Here is a 16754-nt window from a genome sequence, read left to right as displayed (position 1 = left end):
TAAAAAAACTTACTATTTGTTTATAGCTTTAAAATTCACTGTGCACATAATTTCCCCTTTCAAAAGATTAGATTTTTATAACATACACTCAACAGGCCATTTACTGAGCTCGTACTGTTTGCCAAAGTTATTCTGGACTGTCTGCAGCGTTTTGTCTGATGCATAATTACTCTGCTAGAGTTGTCATCGCTCCCATTTTCTGGATATGAAAATGGAGGCTCGGAGGTTATACAACTCAGCATGGTCTCGACTATACTTCCACCCCACACACATCTCATTACAGACTTTTCCTTTTGACAGTTATTAAGCTCTCAGAGAAATCTGTCTGTTATACTTAAAATAGCCGTGGGCTCAGGAAGGAAAGGGAACGGCAGCCCTGAAACATTTCAGCAAGTGAGTCGGGACAGGCCACCCCAGGGAAGCAAGCATGGCCTGGGGACTCCTCTGCAGATGCCATGTGTGGCCCCCAGGTCAGGGCTCCATGAGAAGTTCTGCCCGCTTCCTGTGTCACCAACACAGACTCAGAGATTAATTCTTCACTGATTACCTACAAATTCGCTTTTCTGGGCCAAAGGCAAATAAAACAAGGCCTCCCTCCAACTCTAATGTTTACCGACCAAACTTTCTGAAGTCCAAATGGAAAAGCTCCCCTGTCTTAGGAAGCAGAGGGACTGAATCTGGTGTCTCAAAGTCACTGAGTGATAAGAGCAAGAGGCCATCAGGCTTTTAGCTGAAAGAAACTACAGGGACCCCAGAGCTAAACAACCTGCCCAGATTCAGCAAGGGTAGCGGGGAGTTGTGCAAGGGGTCATTTTCCATTTTTTGATTCAAGAAACTGCCCTAACTCCCTGAAGATCCTTCACCCATCCACACTCACTGCCATACTGTCCTGTTTTCGTCCTTATTACCACCTGGAATTATCCTGTGTGTCATTTGTTTACGTGGTCACTGTGTGTCTGCCCCTACCCCCCTCTGCCCAAGAGCTGGAACCTTCTTTCGGTGCCTGCTGTCAATCAGAACCTCAGAAGGCCCCTGGCCCAGGAAAGGGCTCAGAACTACTTGTGGAAGGAAGGAAGGGAAGGAGGGAGGAAAGAACACAGGAAGAAAAGTGTTTACTGAGCACCTACTATATGTTCCTTACAATCGGATTCGTTTCACCGGCCCAGAAACTGGGATATTGTCAGTTCTGTTTATACATATGAGGTCTGGGTTCCAGAACGCCTGGTGATCTTGGTCAAAGTCACTCAGCCCAAACGTTCTGGTCACCACATACTGGCTGTCCACTCCACTCTGGCCCAAGACTGGCCATTTTCTTTCCAGGAATCTCACATGTTCCTCAATATGACCTCTTGAAGTAAGCAGAATATATTTTTGCAGATGGAGGAACTGAGGTTCTGTTTCTGTCCCAGTGCCACTGATCCACAGAGCAAGGACTAGACTCGCTCCATCTGTCCAAGCCTGAGCTAAGTCCTCTGCTCTCTAGGGCTCCGTGGTGCCTTGGGAGTGTGCTGCAGGGTCTCTCTGGAGCGGGGGGGGGAATAACATGGCCACCAGCAATTACTGCCTGGGAGCTGAATGATGTTTGAGCTGCAATTATCTATCTATCTATCTATCTATCTATCTATCTATCTATCTATCTATCTATCTATCTATCACCCTCGAGGCAGGCTCTCTCTCCTAGGGACCCAGAAGAAACCAGAAAATAACCTCTTGGGTTGATAAATTGGCTTAAAGAGTTTAACTGGTAACAGTTAAAAGTTCACTTTTAATTTTTAAACTTTTTCTAGTTAAAGTCTTCTTCTAACTTACCCGTGGGTGATTCTGAAATGATTAAACATCCAAGTTGATTATTTGGGCTTTATAATTTGCCAAAAATTGGAGCAGCCTTTCCCAAACCAAGCTGGCTACTGCCACAATGAAATCCACAAGATCCTTTTATGTGGGGAATTTCTTCAGAGGATACAAGAGAACAAGTGAATAGACCACCTGTGCAGGAATTTCCCACACCTCACAAAGAAAGGCATTAAAAAAAAAACAAAAAACAAACCTTAATTGAGATATAATTCACATACCGGAGAATTTATCCTCTTTAAAGCATACAGCTCAGTGGTGTTTGGCATATACACAGAGTTGTGCAACCATCACTACTATCTAATTCCAGAACGTTTTCATCATCCCCCAAAAACCCCATAAGCATCGGCAGGCACTCCCCACCTGGCCGCTGCACTCTACTTCCTTTCCCTATGGATTCACCTATTACGGACATTTCATATAAATGCGATCACGTGGCTTTTTGTGTCTAGCTTCTTTTACTGAGCAAAATGTCTCAAAGTTCATCCATGTTATGACATTATTCCTTTTTATAGCTGAATAATATTCCACTGTATGGATATATCACATTTTGTTTACTGATTCATCTCTTGATGGACATTTGGGTTGTTTCTACTTTTTGACTATTTTGAGTAATACTGCTATAAACATACATATACAAGGTTTTGCGTGGATGTGTTTTCAATTCTTTTGGATATATACCTAGGAGTGGAAATGCTGGATCACAGAGTAATTCTATGTTTCACCATTTTGAGGAACTACCAAAGAAAGGCATTTCTTGAAATTTTTAAAAAATTAAAGTGTTAAATAAAATTTTACCTACCTGTTTGAGAAATGAATCTTGTAGAGCAGTATAATTAACATTTTTTTAAATCGGCATATAGTTGCTTTACAATGTTGTGTTAGTTTCTGCTGTACTATGCAGTGAATCAGCTGTATGTATACACATATCCCCTCCCTCCCATCCCCACCATGCCATCTCACCCATCTAGGTCATCACAGAGCACTGAGCAGAGCTCCCTGTGCTATACAGCAGGTTCCCGCTAGCTATCTATTTTACACGTGGTAGTGTATATATGTCAATCCTAATCTCCCAATTCATCCTCCCTCTCTTTCCCCCCACTGTGTCCACCTGTCCCTTCTCTACATCTGCATCTCTATTCCTGCCCTGCAAATAGGTTCATCTGTACCATTTTTCTAGATTCCACGTATATACATTAATATATGATATTTTAAAGATTCTGTTTTGTAAAGAAAAGATTCCTAAACAAATGCCAGTGTTCGCGGTACGCAAAGTGCACAGCTAAATACACACAATAGACGGAGGCACATCTCCGGCCTATGGGCCCTTCCCCTTCAGAAGTGGAAGAAAGTAATTGTGCCAGAGCTGCAGACTCGGCAGAGGGGCTGACGCTAGATCCCTGGATCCCCGATGTGAGTAGTCTGCGGGGCACTGAGGGCACCCGTGTTCCTAGCTTGTGTCCACCTGCATCCCCTGGTCTTTGAGCTTGCAAGCCCGTGTCCCTAGGGGCACATCTGGTCTGCCCTTCCCTTTAAAAGTCACAATTTGTTGATAGTACAGAAGCACAGAAAGAAGACAATGAATGTCACTTGTTCCCCTCCCGTACTCACTGTAGAAATAATATAAGGTTAGCATTTTGGTGTTTAACCCTCCAGACTTTGGGCTCTGTATGATTATGTGTATTTAATAAAGTGGGAGTAAACTACAAAAAAATTTGTTAAATCTGTGCAGTGGGTCTTCAATGAATGTATTCCCATGTCCAATGAGACACAAGGAAAACTAAGCTGGCGTTTCTAGTCTCCCGTGTGCACTGGCTTTTTTGATTCTCATGGGGACGGAAGCAAACACGAAAGCCACGCAGCCTCCGCTATCTACCATTTTCTCGAAAACAAGAGAAGAGCTAAGAATTCAGTCACTGCTCAACACGCAAGCGTGTCCAGTTGTAGTGAAGAATATCTGAACACTGTTTGATAGTTTCAAAAGCTTGGGGAGTCATATGTGAGCTCATTTAATCCTCACAATGAGGATTTAATTCCACGATGCAGCTGTGATGACCACCCTCACCTTGGCCATCTGGCCAGCCCAGGATCCCTGCAGGGCCATGTGGGGCAAAGATGTCCCCCAGGCTTCTCACTGAGCCCCAGCGACGCTGTCTTGAGGCAGCCTGTGCAGGACGTGTCCATCTGAGTTGCAACTTTATTTTTAAGTGACTCTCTTTTTCCAGGCTGAGTCACTCCCTGCAGTGTCTATATAAAGGCTGCAGAGGCAGTGACTAAATGCATTTGGGCCCGGGCCACAGCTATATATTACTGCCCCTCCCTCCCCCAGCCTGCTCACTCCTTTCTCACAGGGAGCACAAAAGGAGTCACAAAGTTTGCAGCATCTTCCCGCCCTTCCGTCCCCCTCACCTCCGCAGAAGGGGAGTGGTGGGCCCACGTGTGCAGGAGACAGGCTGGGGGCACACGACTTCCTATCTCACTCAGGAGTCTGATCAACAAAAAGGTGACAGGGGACTTTTCGCAAGAAGATACCCTCGCCCTCCCTCCACCTGCCAGTGTTGGGAAGAAATCCACAAACCTAGTTCATTTCAGCCGTGGTGCGAGATTTTTTTCCTAAGTCATATCTCAAGACGACCCCTGATTTTTCTCTAATGGTTTCCCAAGAACGTAAAAAGTCAGAAAAACACTCCAGCCAGAGACAGAGAGGGCAAATTAAGATTCTGGCACTCAGGAAATGAACGCCCATGAACAGGCGGTTATGTCAGCAGGAAAGAGAACATTCCCTTCACGCAGCTGGGCCTGCCGACCCGGGAGGTGGAGCTGTGAGGCTGGCACCAGGCCCAGGGCCACCTTCCCTGGTGGGGACAGCAAGGGATCGAGGGTGGTCAGTGCTGGTGATGACCATAGGGAGCTGTGCCCTGGTCAGGGTAGGGGTGAGCTCTGTCCATGACAACAGGAGAGAGAGATATGGTGATGGGAGAAAGAGGCCACTTGTGTTTGGGCAGGAGAAATGTGGGAAATAGACCCAGGATGTGAGCCTGGTGGACCAGGTGTCATGAGGATTAACACTCAAGAGGGCAAGAAATGTTCAGGCAAAAATACATCAGGGGAAAAAACAACCAAGGAGAGCTCCAGAATTGCAGCTCTGTTTTAAACCTCACGAGATGTGACCCCTTTCATAGGAAACACAGATTAATCCAGCAAAGTCTGACAGTCAGGTGGCTAAGATGCGTTCTGGGTTAGGAGCTGGACATTCTGCCACAACAAAAACGAGGCCCAAAGATGGTTTTATGATAAAATTGCAGCATCTCGAGTCTGAGGTTTTCCTTTCTTCCTCCCCATAAAGGATGGTTCTTCTATTGTTGAAAAGAAAGGCAACAAAACAAAACCATCCCTGTGCTCTGTCTGGAAGCAAGTCTAACACTGAACACCCTTCTTCTGATAGTTGAGCATCACATTCAAATAGCTGGAGCCGCTGAGCTGGGACAGCCTCCCCTGCAAACTTCCCGTGACCTGACTCTGTGGGCCTACACCGCTCCAGATGCTCAGCCCGTCAGGGAGGCAGCAAGGCCAGGCAGCCTGGCACCAACTCAGGGGCCAGGCTGCCTGGGTTCAAGTCCCACCTTGGCCGAATAGGAGCTGTGAGATTCTTGTCAAGGCAAACATTGGTCCCAGGAGCGAACTTAAAAGTTAACCAAACAGAAACCCAAGAAAAAAGCAACTCCTAGGTAGAATCATGAAACCCTAGCTTTGTTGTCCCTATCTCGGTCCCCACTCCTAATGGGAAGTAATGCAGTTTCTAGGAGTAAGGAGCCAGCGTGGTACCCTAGGCTGGTTCTAGGCAGGGCCTCCCACATCCCTGGGTTATCCAATCTGCCATTAGGTTTATCAACACAGAGCCATCAAAGGTGATCCTGGCCTGCACCCTGGCTCTCTGATCAAAGCAAAAGAAAAGCAAAAGGCACGGGGTTTTAGCCTGCACTGAACTCATAGTTCTAACACCAGCAGACTTCAAGAGCTTCAAGAAAGCTGCCGCCAGCCTAGCCAAGCTCTTAAACAGCCTCGGGCAGGAAGAACGTGCCATCCAGCGTGGAGGCACCTGCCCCTGCCACCAGCCTGCGGGGCCCCTCCACAGCGAGGGTAGCCCAGTTCCTCCACCCACCTCCCAGTCCTCAGCAACCAGCCTGGAGGCAGGAACGAAGTGGCCTCTGCCCAGAGGCCAAGGCCTCGGCATTCATCTCTCATGCAGCTCCTTCCCCCCATCTTTCATCCCCCCCAGTCTGGGCACAACTAGGAGGAAGGTGAAGGGGGAGACACATACAGAGCTCCCAGCGTGGCACACTGAGACCACTGAGACCTCCAACTTGTGCCCCAGAGCTGTGTCCTAAACCAGGGGCTCCCGGATGAATTTCCGGGGATCCAGGAAAAACTAAACTATGTGCAAATGTGTGCATTTCTCGGGCGGCAGGTCCCTTACCAGTGCTTCAAAGGTTGAGAACCAAGGCTCAAAAAGCAGCCCTGCTCACCTACAGTAAGAATCACTGTGACACATGAGGCTTGGAACTTACCACCATTGATCTAAGTGTTTCTGGGGGAAAGTCTGCATTTAGAAGATTCCAGAGACACTGTCCTATGCTTAACATGCCTTATCAGGATGGTATACTTGCTTGGTAAGAATATAAGGAACTTTTTAAGAATGAGGATAGGATTTTATCCCCAGGGCCAAACTGGCACGTGGAAGGTGTTCAAAAATATTTGTAAAATGATTAACTGTTATTACAAACCAACTTTTGGAACACTCTGGGTGAAAACTACCTGTATCTATTGAGTTTTTTTGTTTGTTTGTTTTTTCAGTTCCCTGAGCTGGCTTTGAGGAGCAGAAGTCAACTGTATCTCGTGTTTCATAGTATGTTTTCCAAGTTAATGCTTGCAACAAACACGTACTAGATTCTCCGTGCTAGGCCTACACGCACAGATTCCACCCATCCACACACACACACACATACACACACACACACTACCTACACACCGCAACCCTGGGCCCCGCCATTACACTTTTCATAGATGATGACACTGAGACTTTGGGAGCTTAAGTCATTTGCCCAGTGACACCGGTCAGTAAGTCACCTGCAGTGATAACTATAGAAAGTGAAACAATCTAGAAATACCACCCAGTCTTTTACGTTCAATTATCAATCATTAACCCAATAGGGAACGGATGTTTAGTCACAAAATTCAAATTTAAAACACTTTTCTTCGAAAGGGACTCTTTCCTGAGTCAAAGCAAGGCGCGAAACTCTACATGCAAAGCAATTACACCTCCTTCAAATTAACTACAATTTTGAGTTTAAAAAGACAGAAGCAATAATATCAATTGACTAGTAATGTATTCATCTAATCACATAAAACTGAAACTGAAAGAACTTCATTCCAAACAAAAAATCTTCAAGGCTCCAGCCTCCACGGTGCCTCCTGTGCTCCTGGCTAGTTCCATGGGGACCGACACCCCCCACCCCCCCCACCTCCCCAGCTGCAGGCTTTCCCAGTTGCCCTTGGGTGGCACCAGTCCAGGAAAACAGAAACTCCCTGTCGAGAGACAACCTCACTCACCTCTGACTCCCCCCTGGAGTCTGACCTGCCTTTTAGACTTACTAGACACTCAACAGACACTGGGAGGACAGTTTCTCCTTTCCCAGAACAAAGAGGGACATCAGGGTTGTCATCCAGAAACAACGCACTTCGTGTGACTCCAGCAAGACCACTGGCCCTGGCTTTGTCCCGCTGGCCTGGTCCTCACTCAGCCAACTGTGTGAGGCGTGAGGATGCTGGTCTGTGTCCACACCCAGAAATGCCCCCTGCCAACAAGCCAACATTTTTTCTTTAAACCCCTGAGAACAAAGTTCTAAGCAACCTTCATCTTCACACATCCAATTTCCAGAAGTGTTCCCTCAACAGTAAGTGTTAACCTGTTCTCAGTGATTTAATAATCAGAAGAAATGAGTGACGTCAGAGACGGGTTAGGCTCCTCTGGACCCAAGCCCCAAACAAAGTGATGACCCGCTATCTGCTCTGGGTCCCAGGCCCTGCACTCATCAGAGCCCCCCATGTGCCCCCAGACGCCCCCCACCATAGGACCCACAAGTACCCCCCTCCGTGTACCCCAGAGGAGTTCGCTGAAGCTACCCACCCCCACCTCCACGGCAGCCTTAAGAGGTCTCCAAATTGACAGAAGACTTTAAATGGCTGGCAACATAGCTGACCCTGTCTTCTCTATGGGGTCTTGCCTCTGGTTCCCACAGGGACCCCACACCAATTTCAAGGATGGGCCCAGGATCAGGAAATGCAGGGGATCCAGGGGTCAGTGAATGGCTTCACCCTTCCACATGTCTTGGAAATTTGTGCCGCAGCATGGCCTCCTGATTGTAGCAGGAGGAGCCTGAGTGGACACCAGCCCCAACTGGCTGGCAGAGCCAGAGACGAGCAGGACAGCAACATCCATCCCTTCCAGGCGGGGTTCTGTGTCCGCTTCTCCACAGAAGACGATGTCTAAAAATGTGCCCTGGCATAACTTGCAGAGATGTTTCCCAACCCATACCCTGTAACCCAATAAAAATAAAAACAAATTCAAAAAAAAAAAAAAAAAAAAAATCAAGAACAAACAAATGAAACGTGCCCTGGTGGCTTTTCCCCGCCAGGGTGCTCTTCCCCAAGCCTCTCCTATTTACTGGGATTAGGAGATAAATTGCCAAGTTTGAGGCTGGGTTTCGTCAATTAACCGTCATGGGATTCAACACAAGCCCGGGGAGCCAGCGGCCAGTTTCTGCAGGACGAGGCCTGTCTAGATGTCAATGGAGGGACAGGGCCCATTCAGTCCAATCAACATTTATCGAATGGGTGCTGAGCCCGGAGTGGCCAGAGGGAACACACCCGTCCTCGGCGGGCACTGCCTTAGCTGGCAGGACCCTGGGACCCGAACGGAACATTCAGCAATCCAGTTCTCTTCACGGTGCTTCATCATAGGACGGATTATGTTTACGTACTATTGCCTGATGCCTCAGAAGCATGACCGTGCCCTTCTTTTTTAGATTTTCTATGGCCACCCCTGGACACACGGTCACCAAGGGAAGGGCAGTGAGAATGCAGGACAGCAGTAACAGCTAGTTGTTGGATCAGTGCTGAGGATGGCTCGAGAGACACACCTGACTGAGGTCCGTCCAGGGAAACAGAGTCAAAGACAAGAGCGTGAGAAACCCCACAGCGAGACCCTCCAGGAAGGTCTGCTCTGAGCAGCCCAAGAGGAGGAAGGTGGCCTGTCGCTTGACTGCTTTCTCTGCCCCTGCCTTTGCTCGAGACATGACGAGGTGGGACGTAAACACCAGCAGGCCCCTCTTCCCACCCCCGGCGGCATGGAGGGCAGCAACCCCCGGCCTGAATTACTCCAACCCCCATATTGTATCTTCTGATACAACATGGAACATCCAAGTTTCAGGGCCGGGGTCAGGTGGAAAGGGTAAGCAGTGAATCTAAAATTTAAAACCCTTAGGTGGGTCTGCCCCTAGAGCCTTATTTCTTTCCACAGGACTACCAACATTTTTTCTCCTAAAATATTTATTCTGAAAACAGAGGGTCAATTATTTGTTTCCCCAAATGATTTATGGTAACTCCCCTGAAATAGTAAGCTCCTTTGGGATGCTTAAAATGGGTCTACTTAAAAAAAAAATTCAATCCACACATCATTTTTCAAGACTATTATAAAAGTTAGAAGCACCCCTCTCAGAAAGCAGCTTTTCCTCCAGGCCTGTTCCATTGTCTTCCATGGAAGAATCTGGAGGCCTGGGAGTCGCGGCTGAAGCTCTGAGCACCCGCCATGCGCTCACACCTGAGTGGAGGGTGCAGGAGGCTGGGTGCAAGCCCAAGACACGAGAACCACCGTGGGTCCAACTGGCAGAAGCTCCCGGAAGGCAATCCCCACGTCTGCTCAACTGTCTATAAAGCTCTCCTGCCTTTGATAAGGACTCAGGGAACAAAGGACCAAGAAAACAGGGCAGTAAAAGGCTGCTCAGCCACTAAACACCGTCCTCTGAACACACCCTGGAAAAAAAAAAAAACTTAGGAGCTCATGAAGAGCACATTTCCAGTGCCCTTTAAAGCATATTTTAGGAAACACAGAGGCAAGTAAAAGGCCGGACCAGACTAAATGTCTGTTTTGCAAGAAGCATTGGCATATTGCATCCTCGGATGCAGGCAGCCTTCAGATGCCCCTCTGAGGCCCTGCCATCACTCTATGTCCTTGTGCTCACGCTCCCTAAGGACCCGGGTGCAGTTCTGCCTATAGACGTGGTCACGTGGGCACGGAGGGGCTGGGGGTCTGACCTGGCCACCCAGCTGGTTCAGCATGTGCATCTAGAATTCACTCAGGCTTTAATCCGGTCCCCAGCCCACACGGGGGCTCGCCATCGGGGCTGAGGACAGCCGAGAGGAAGCAGCAGGCGGCTGGTTCGCTAGGAGCGAAATGCTTACTACGATGCGCCCTCTGAACGCGCCCCAGGACGGTGAGACCCGTTTCGGAGAGCCGGGGACAGAGACGCCGCTCACCTCTGGAGTGTTCTTCTTGAACTCTCGGCTCTGCTCGATGAGCCGCTTCCTCGACTGCTCGCTTTCATCCTGCCGGTTCGCCAGTACTGTTGCGGTGGCATCGAGTTCCCTCTGTGGAGAGAAACAGAAAGGGAAACGAGATTGTAATTGCACTTTGTATGGGAGGAGAGCATACTTGCACTTGACCAGGACCCCCGGGAAGCTGTGGCTCTGGGGATCACCATCTCGTGGCCCAGGAGGGGCTGGGGGCCAGCGAAAAGGGACCCGGGCACAACCACAAGGCTCCCACCCACCCCCCTGCACTGACTGGCTCAAGAAACCAAACCTGCTCAGCTGGGTGTGCTGTGTACCAACACACACCTCACAAGTGACTGCTTTGATGACAGAACACGCAGATGCATTTTTCTTTGCTAAAACCAGAGTTGGCCAGTGCCCAAACACCATCCCTCCCTGGAGTCGCACGCTTCTGCTCTTAACAAGCGTCTTTCCTGCCACATCTTTGGGCCCCAGTCCTGCTGCTTGACTCCGGGTTGCTCCCCAGGGCATCCCATCTGACTCTCCTTCAACAGTCTGGGTCTGGCATCTTCTGTAGTCACATCTGATTTGCTTTTGTTCAACAGATGCTTATTGTGGGCCTACTACAGGCCAGACATCATATTCAGGACCTGTTAGTTGTTTTCAAGAGGGACCTTACGAGGCAAGTCCCAAGAATAAGGATTTCCAGTGCCGTGTCAACTTGGGAAGGGAGGCACCTGGAAACAGTGTTATCCCCCAACCCTGTGACTTGCCCCTGAGACTCCAAGAACCACCAGGAGTGGGTCCCCTGTGAGAGGACCTCCATTGCACAGAACAAACTGACACTCGGAGCATCAGAGAACTCGTGTCCTGGCCTCTGAAGCTCTGGGAGAAGTGGCCAAGAGGCTCTGTTTCAAACAAGCCTGCGGCAGATGGGCCCAGGGTGGTGTCCCGGGTGGACAGCAGGAACACAAGGACACGTTCCTGAAGCCACTGAGAGGCGCGTTTTCTCACTGGGTGGCTTCGGCTACGAAAGACACACACAGGCATGTTCTGCTTAGGATGCGAGAGGCAGCTCCAAGTGGCTTCTCAGTGGTACAGCCCATCGCCCCGAGGCCCAGCAGAGCTGGGGAAGGTGAGGAAAATCCAAGCTGAAGATCCAGGCACAGACATCCAGGAAGCCGAGAGGCTTTCTCCCCCCACCCTCCACCCACCCGGCTTCCTTTCTGGTGGAAATAACCGAAGGCGTCTGCAAGCCCTGCGGCTGAGCACTTCATTCGTTCCACTACAGGGTGGGCTGCTGCCAGACGGGGCGGCAGGGTGCTGGAACAAACATCTAGGGTGCTGTCAACTTGGAAATGGCAGACAGTTTTTAAAGGGGTGGGGGGGGAGGAATAAGGGGGTGGGGGAGATATCACCACACCGCACTCTCTCCCTCCTTCCACGCTTCTGGCTTCACGGCAAGTCTTGGGCAAGCAAGTCCAAAAGAATAACGTGGGCTTGAATTCAAGAACAGATGTCAAAGCTACTGCAGAAAAGAGGGAAACACTGCACATTTTGATAGACCACATTTGAAACACATCCCAGTCAAGTGAAGGCAGCGGGGGAAAAAAAGAGCAACCGAAAGCAATGTGGCAGCGTGGGGATGGAGACAGAGGAGAGAGCAGTCGCCGATAAGCAGAAGGCTTCTCAAAAATATAAACAATCTGGTAAGGAGGAGGACATCTATATTTAAGCAGCAGCAGCAGAAGTTATAAAAGGAGACTTCAAGAAAGTGGGGGGGAAGCCAATATTGAAATGTGACAAAAAAAGTAAAGTTGATGTTTGGTTCCAATCATACACAGATGCAGAAAACTTAGGGAAAAACAAAGAGCTTTCAGTGAAGACCCTACTTCCTGGGAGGGGGGTGTCACCTAATCAGAGGGCGTCTGGTGACTTCTGCTGCCAGGCACTGGATGCCAAGGGCACACGGGTGACTGAGGGGTCACATACCTAGTGTGAAGAGCTCAGGGACCGTGGGGGCAGTGCAGAGGGAGATGTCAACAGCACGTGGTCTGTGGGCCCCTCTGGGCCCCTTGGATCCCCCCCCTCCCCTGCCCCGTGCCCCTCTTGCTTTGAGGTCTGTCCCAGCCCGACATCAAGGAGCTCTGTGGGCAGATCCGCCAGAAAGCCTGACTTCAGAGAGCTGAGCCTGGCACAGGTCACTTGATGGAAGGGAAACTAAACCACCCCTATCTCAGGGTGGCTGGGCCAGGGTGCCCAAAGTGACCTGCTCTTGGCAGGCAGGGACCTGGGGGGGGGGGGGGGCGGTACATCCCCTTCCCCAATCATGCAGACATATGCAGGCCCGCAGTGAGAAACCAATGGGGTTCTCAAAATTGCACCCAGTGCCACCACCCACCACCATGGAAACAGACTGGCACAGGACAGAGGAGAGACTGAGCCTCTGATGCCCTGGGTCTGGCTGCTCAAGTTCAAGGCTCACAATCTCTGACCAAGTCCCCTAAAGGATGTCAAGCCTTTCTAAGGCTCTGGGGACAACACAAAGGTAGAAGACGGCTATAAAACATAATCCAAATACTGTTTCCTTATCTACCCAGCCTGTCTATCCTCCAAGTGTCACATATAATGACGCATTAACAAGGGAATTTAATATTTCAGGGGAGGTGGCAATGGGGGCCTAAAATACAGAACCCTCAGCCCCTGAGTCACTGGTCACACATAACAAGGAGCAAAGAGAGTCTCCACATCTGAAAGGCATTAAAAATTCACCAAGAACAACAACAACAACAAAAGTGTAGAACCAACTTGAATGTCCAGCAATAGCACATAGTGTATCAGCATATCCACTCAAGAATTATTGTGCAAGGGATTTCCCTGGTGGTCCAGTGGGTAAGACGCCACGCTCCCAATGCAAGGGGCCCGGGTTTGATCCCTGGTCAGGGAACTAGATCCCCCGTGCTGCAAGGAAGATCTTGCACATGGCAACGAAGATTTCACATGCTGCAACTAAGACCCAGAGCAGCCAAATCACTAAATATTTTTTAAAAAAGAATTATCTTGCAAAAATACAGTCCTGTATACACAATGTATGAAATGGAATGATACTCAAGATACATTTAAGCAAAAAAAGTGAAGTACAAAACAATGCTACATTGTTTAAAAGTGCCTATACACATGTTTGCATAGCTTTGACTGTCTCTAGAAAGACAGAGAAACTTGAAACTGTGCTAGGCTCTGAGGAGGCCCTGGGGAGGAGGGGACTTGCTTTTCACATATCTTTTGGGGGTTTTTTTGTTTTTTTTAATTAATAAATTTATTATTTTTTTTATTGGCTGTGTTGGGTCTTTTTTTTGCTGTGGGCGGGCTATCTTTTTAGTTGCAGTGAGTGGGGACTATTCTTCATTGCGGTGTGCGGGCTCCTCATTGCCATGGCTTCTCTTGTTGCAGAGCACGGGCTCTAGGCACGCGGGCTTCAGTAGTTGCAGCACATGGGCTCAATAGTTGTGAAGCATGGGCTTAGTTGCTCTGGGGCATGTGGGATCTTCCTGGAGCAGGGATCAAACCTATGTCCCCTGCACTGGCAGGCGGATTCTCAACCACTGCACCACCTAGAAAGCCCTTCACATGTCTTTTGGCTATTTTGCCATGTGTGTGAATTACCTGATTGGAAACATCGCAATATGACATTAATTTTATATATATTAAAAAACCACTAATGTTTTTACTAATACATATAGTTACAGAAACATATTTTACATACCACATCCCCATACATGACTGCGTGGTCTCCGCGTGCACTTGCGCAGGGGCAGAGGCCTGGGGTAGATGACCCCTGACTCCTCTGGTGATTCAAAAAGTGATGCAGGCGCATCCTTTGTCAAAACGACAGCTGCTTCTCGCACAACGTGCTGCTCACTGGCCAGTCAGCGCTTATGAACGAGGAGGAGGCGGCCAAGTCATTGAAAACATCACTCAGTCAAGCCCCAGCTTTCCCAAGGAAGGGCAGAGGAGGGAGTCCCCTCCGAACTATTTAGAACTGTTCTCCTGCTGGAAACACCTGGCAGCCCCAGGTGCCAGGTGATCGAAGTTGGTAGCAAACCCATGGGCTCTGAACAGGGGCATTTCCAACTAGGCCAAAAGACCTAGAAATGGTACCAACAAAGCATCTTGCAAGGACGGCACCTGGATGCAGAAACTCTGGGGTTTCCTTTCAAAGTCGTCAAGGGATGACCAATGTCGGGGGCAACAAGGTCCAGGGAAAGACCTCTAGCTTTGGACACCTTACCCCATGAAACTGCAGAACTGCCCCCAGAGCTGTGGATGCTGTAATCCTGTTCTCCTCACTGACTCTGACAGATCCTCAAAGGGCAAAGCTCCCAATACTGGAAGTTTCTCTCTGCCTGAACGCAGCCTCTCAGCCAAGTAGTAAAGGCTTATTAAATACACACACAAATAAAAAGTGACCATGTAGCTGCCTATTTAAAAGAAATTGTGGGGGAAGTTTCTTCCAAAGAAAACAAGTCTCAATAATATCAATGATCAGTTTGGAACGGCTCGCCTTTCAAGTGAATATGTCAGTTGTTTGTTTTAAACAACTGGGAGGTACCTGCAATGCTGCCACCACTTTTGTGAGATCTGTCTCCCTGAGGTCCCCAGGCCAGGCCTGCCAGTGCTCTGGGCAGATGCACACAGGCCCCCTTTTCCCACAGGGCCCCTGGGCTGGTGGGGTAAACACACCAGCCAGCTACATCAGAGATGCAAGTAAAGTATTGTCTTTTCACTGCCTCTGCATTTGACTCAAAGAGTTGGTTCATCTGATGCTTCTTTAAAGCTTCTCTGTCAACTAATTAACAGCAAATTCTATATAAGAATTTAAAGTGTCTTTATTAGGGAAAATGGAGAGCACTTGTGCAGAAAGGGGAAGGCTGGCCATGGTTTCTGCATGAAGTAGGCCTTGGAACATTTTCTGTTTCGTTTCCTGCAACGATAATTGGACAAATGGAAGCTACTCTGGCTAAAAAGGGGTGAAGGCCCCAAGCCCACCTACCTGCCTCCTTCTGTCACCCCTCCCTGGCCTCCTACATGGGGCATCTGGAGACCCTTCAGACAGTGGCCTTAGAGAACCTTGGCTTGGATTCCAGGCTCCACCCCTTTTATAACCTGTGTGCTTTTAGTCAATGATGTCCCCTCCCTGGAGATAACTAAGGTTATGCCTGTCCACCTCGCAGCATGGTGAGTACTCCTTCAAGGGGAGTTTTTTTGTACCATCAGAGCCACGCGCTCGACCTCAGGCCAGGATGCATTCTGCCATCAGTATCCCTAACTAGGTGGGCGCTCCAGGGATGCGAGGTGAATCGGAAGTTGACCCTGACCTCTAGGTGCCCACAAGTCCAGCTAAGGAAATTAGGCAAGCATGGAAGAATGACAAGACAGAGGGGACCAGGCTGGTGGAACGAAAACAGGCTGAGGTTATATAAGGCAGGACATACTGCCAGCAAGAAAGGGCTCCAGGTTTTCACGAAAGATGCCCATCTCAGCTGGGGCCTGTGGGCGGGATGGCCTGAGTCCCTGTCACCCTCCACCTCCTCCTCCAGGCTCACTGGGTCCCCAGCACAACTTATGGTTGTGACTGGCTGTCAGAGACCATGAATGGGGGCTCAGAAGAAGCAGGACCTGGGTCAGGTCCCTCTGGGGAAGCTGGCTTGGGCATGGAAGTGGTGGAAGGGATGCTGAGAGGGGGCTGGGGCCAGAGTGGACACATTGTGTTCAATTAGAAGTCACAGATGGTGACCAGGACATGCACTGTGACCGCGCGCGCGCACACACACACACGATCATACACGAGATCACTCTGGAAGGCTCCCCAAGTTCAAGATCCTGGTGCCATTCCTCATACTGGGGAGGAAAATGAATGGGCAGGGGCCCTGGGGGGTGGGGAGGTCCTTTCACTCTTTACCCTTTTGTATCTTGTGGATTTTGAACATGTAAATGTAATGACTACTCCTAAAAAGTAAACATTTATCTTTTAAAATCTCATTTTTTCCCCTATAATGAGACATGGGCTTTGAAGGACTGATAAGAGCCTGTGAATGCCTCATTCCTGGCATAGCCCTCCACGTGGTCCTGCAGGAAGTGCATTTTGTTCTGTTCAGGGTGTATGGACGGATGATGATCTCTATTTCAAGGAGAATCTTGAAGAATTCCCTAGGGAAACATTAATGTTCTTACTTATTTTATAAGTTTGAGTACAGAACCAAGTCTGACCTCATCTTTCCCAAGTGTTTCTTCAG

The 16754-nt window shown here is 49.1% G+C and overlaps 1 protein-coding gene across 8 annotated transcripts in view; it reads right to left on the bottom strand.

The window, feature by feature from the left end:
• The window catches only part of CUX1 (cut like homeobox 1), a 354634-nt gene that overhangs the window by 269304 nt on the left and 68576 nt on the right, over positions 1-16754 (bottom strand). For all 8 annotated transcript variants that reach the window (XM_057748078.1, XM_057748079.1, XM_057748081.1 and 5 more), the window contains one exon: positions 10447-10557. In XM_057748078.1, the coding sequence (XP_057604061.1) occupies positions 10447-10557 (111 nt within the window). The remainder of the gene's footprint in view (positions 1-10446; positions 10558-16754) is intronic.

This window comes from Hippopotamus amphibius, chromosome 9 (genome assembly GCF_030028045.1).
Source record: "Hippopotamus amphibius kiboko isolate mHipAmp2 chromosome 9, mHipAmp2.hap2, whole genome shotgun sequence".
Classification (NCBI taxonomy): Eukaryota; Metazoa; Chordata; class Mammalia; order Artiodactyla; family Hippopotamidae; genus Hippopotamus; species Hippopotamus amphibius.
Note: the sequence above shows the minus strand (reverse complement) of the source record. Positions and strands in the feature narration are given on the sequence as shown.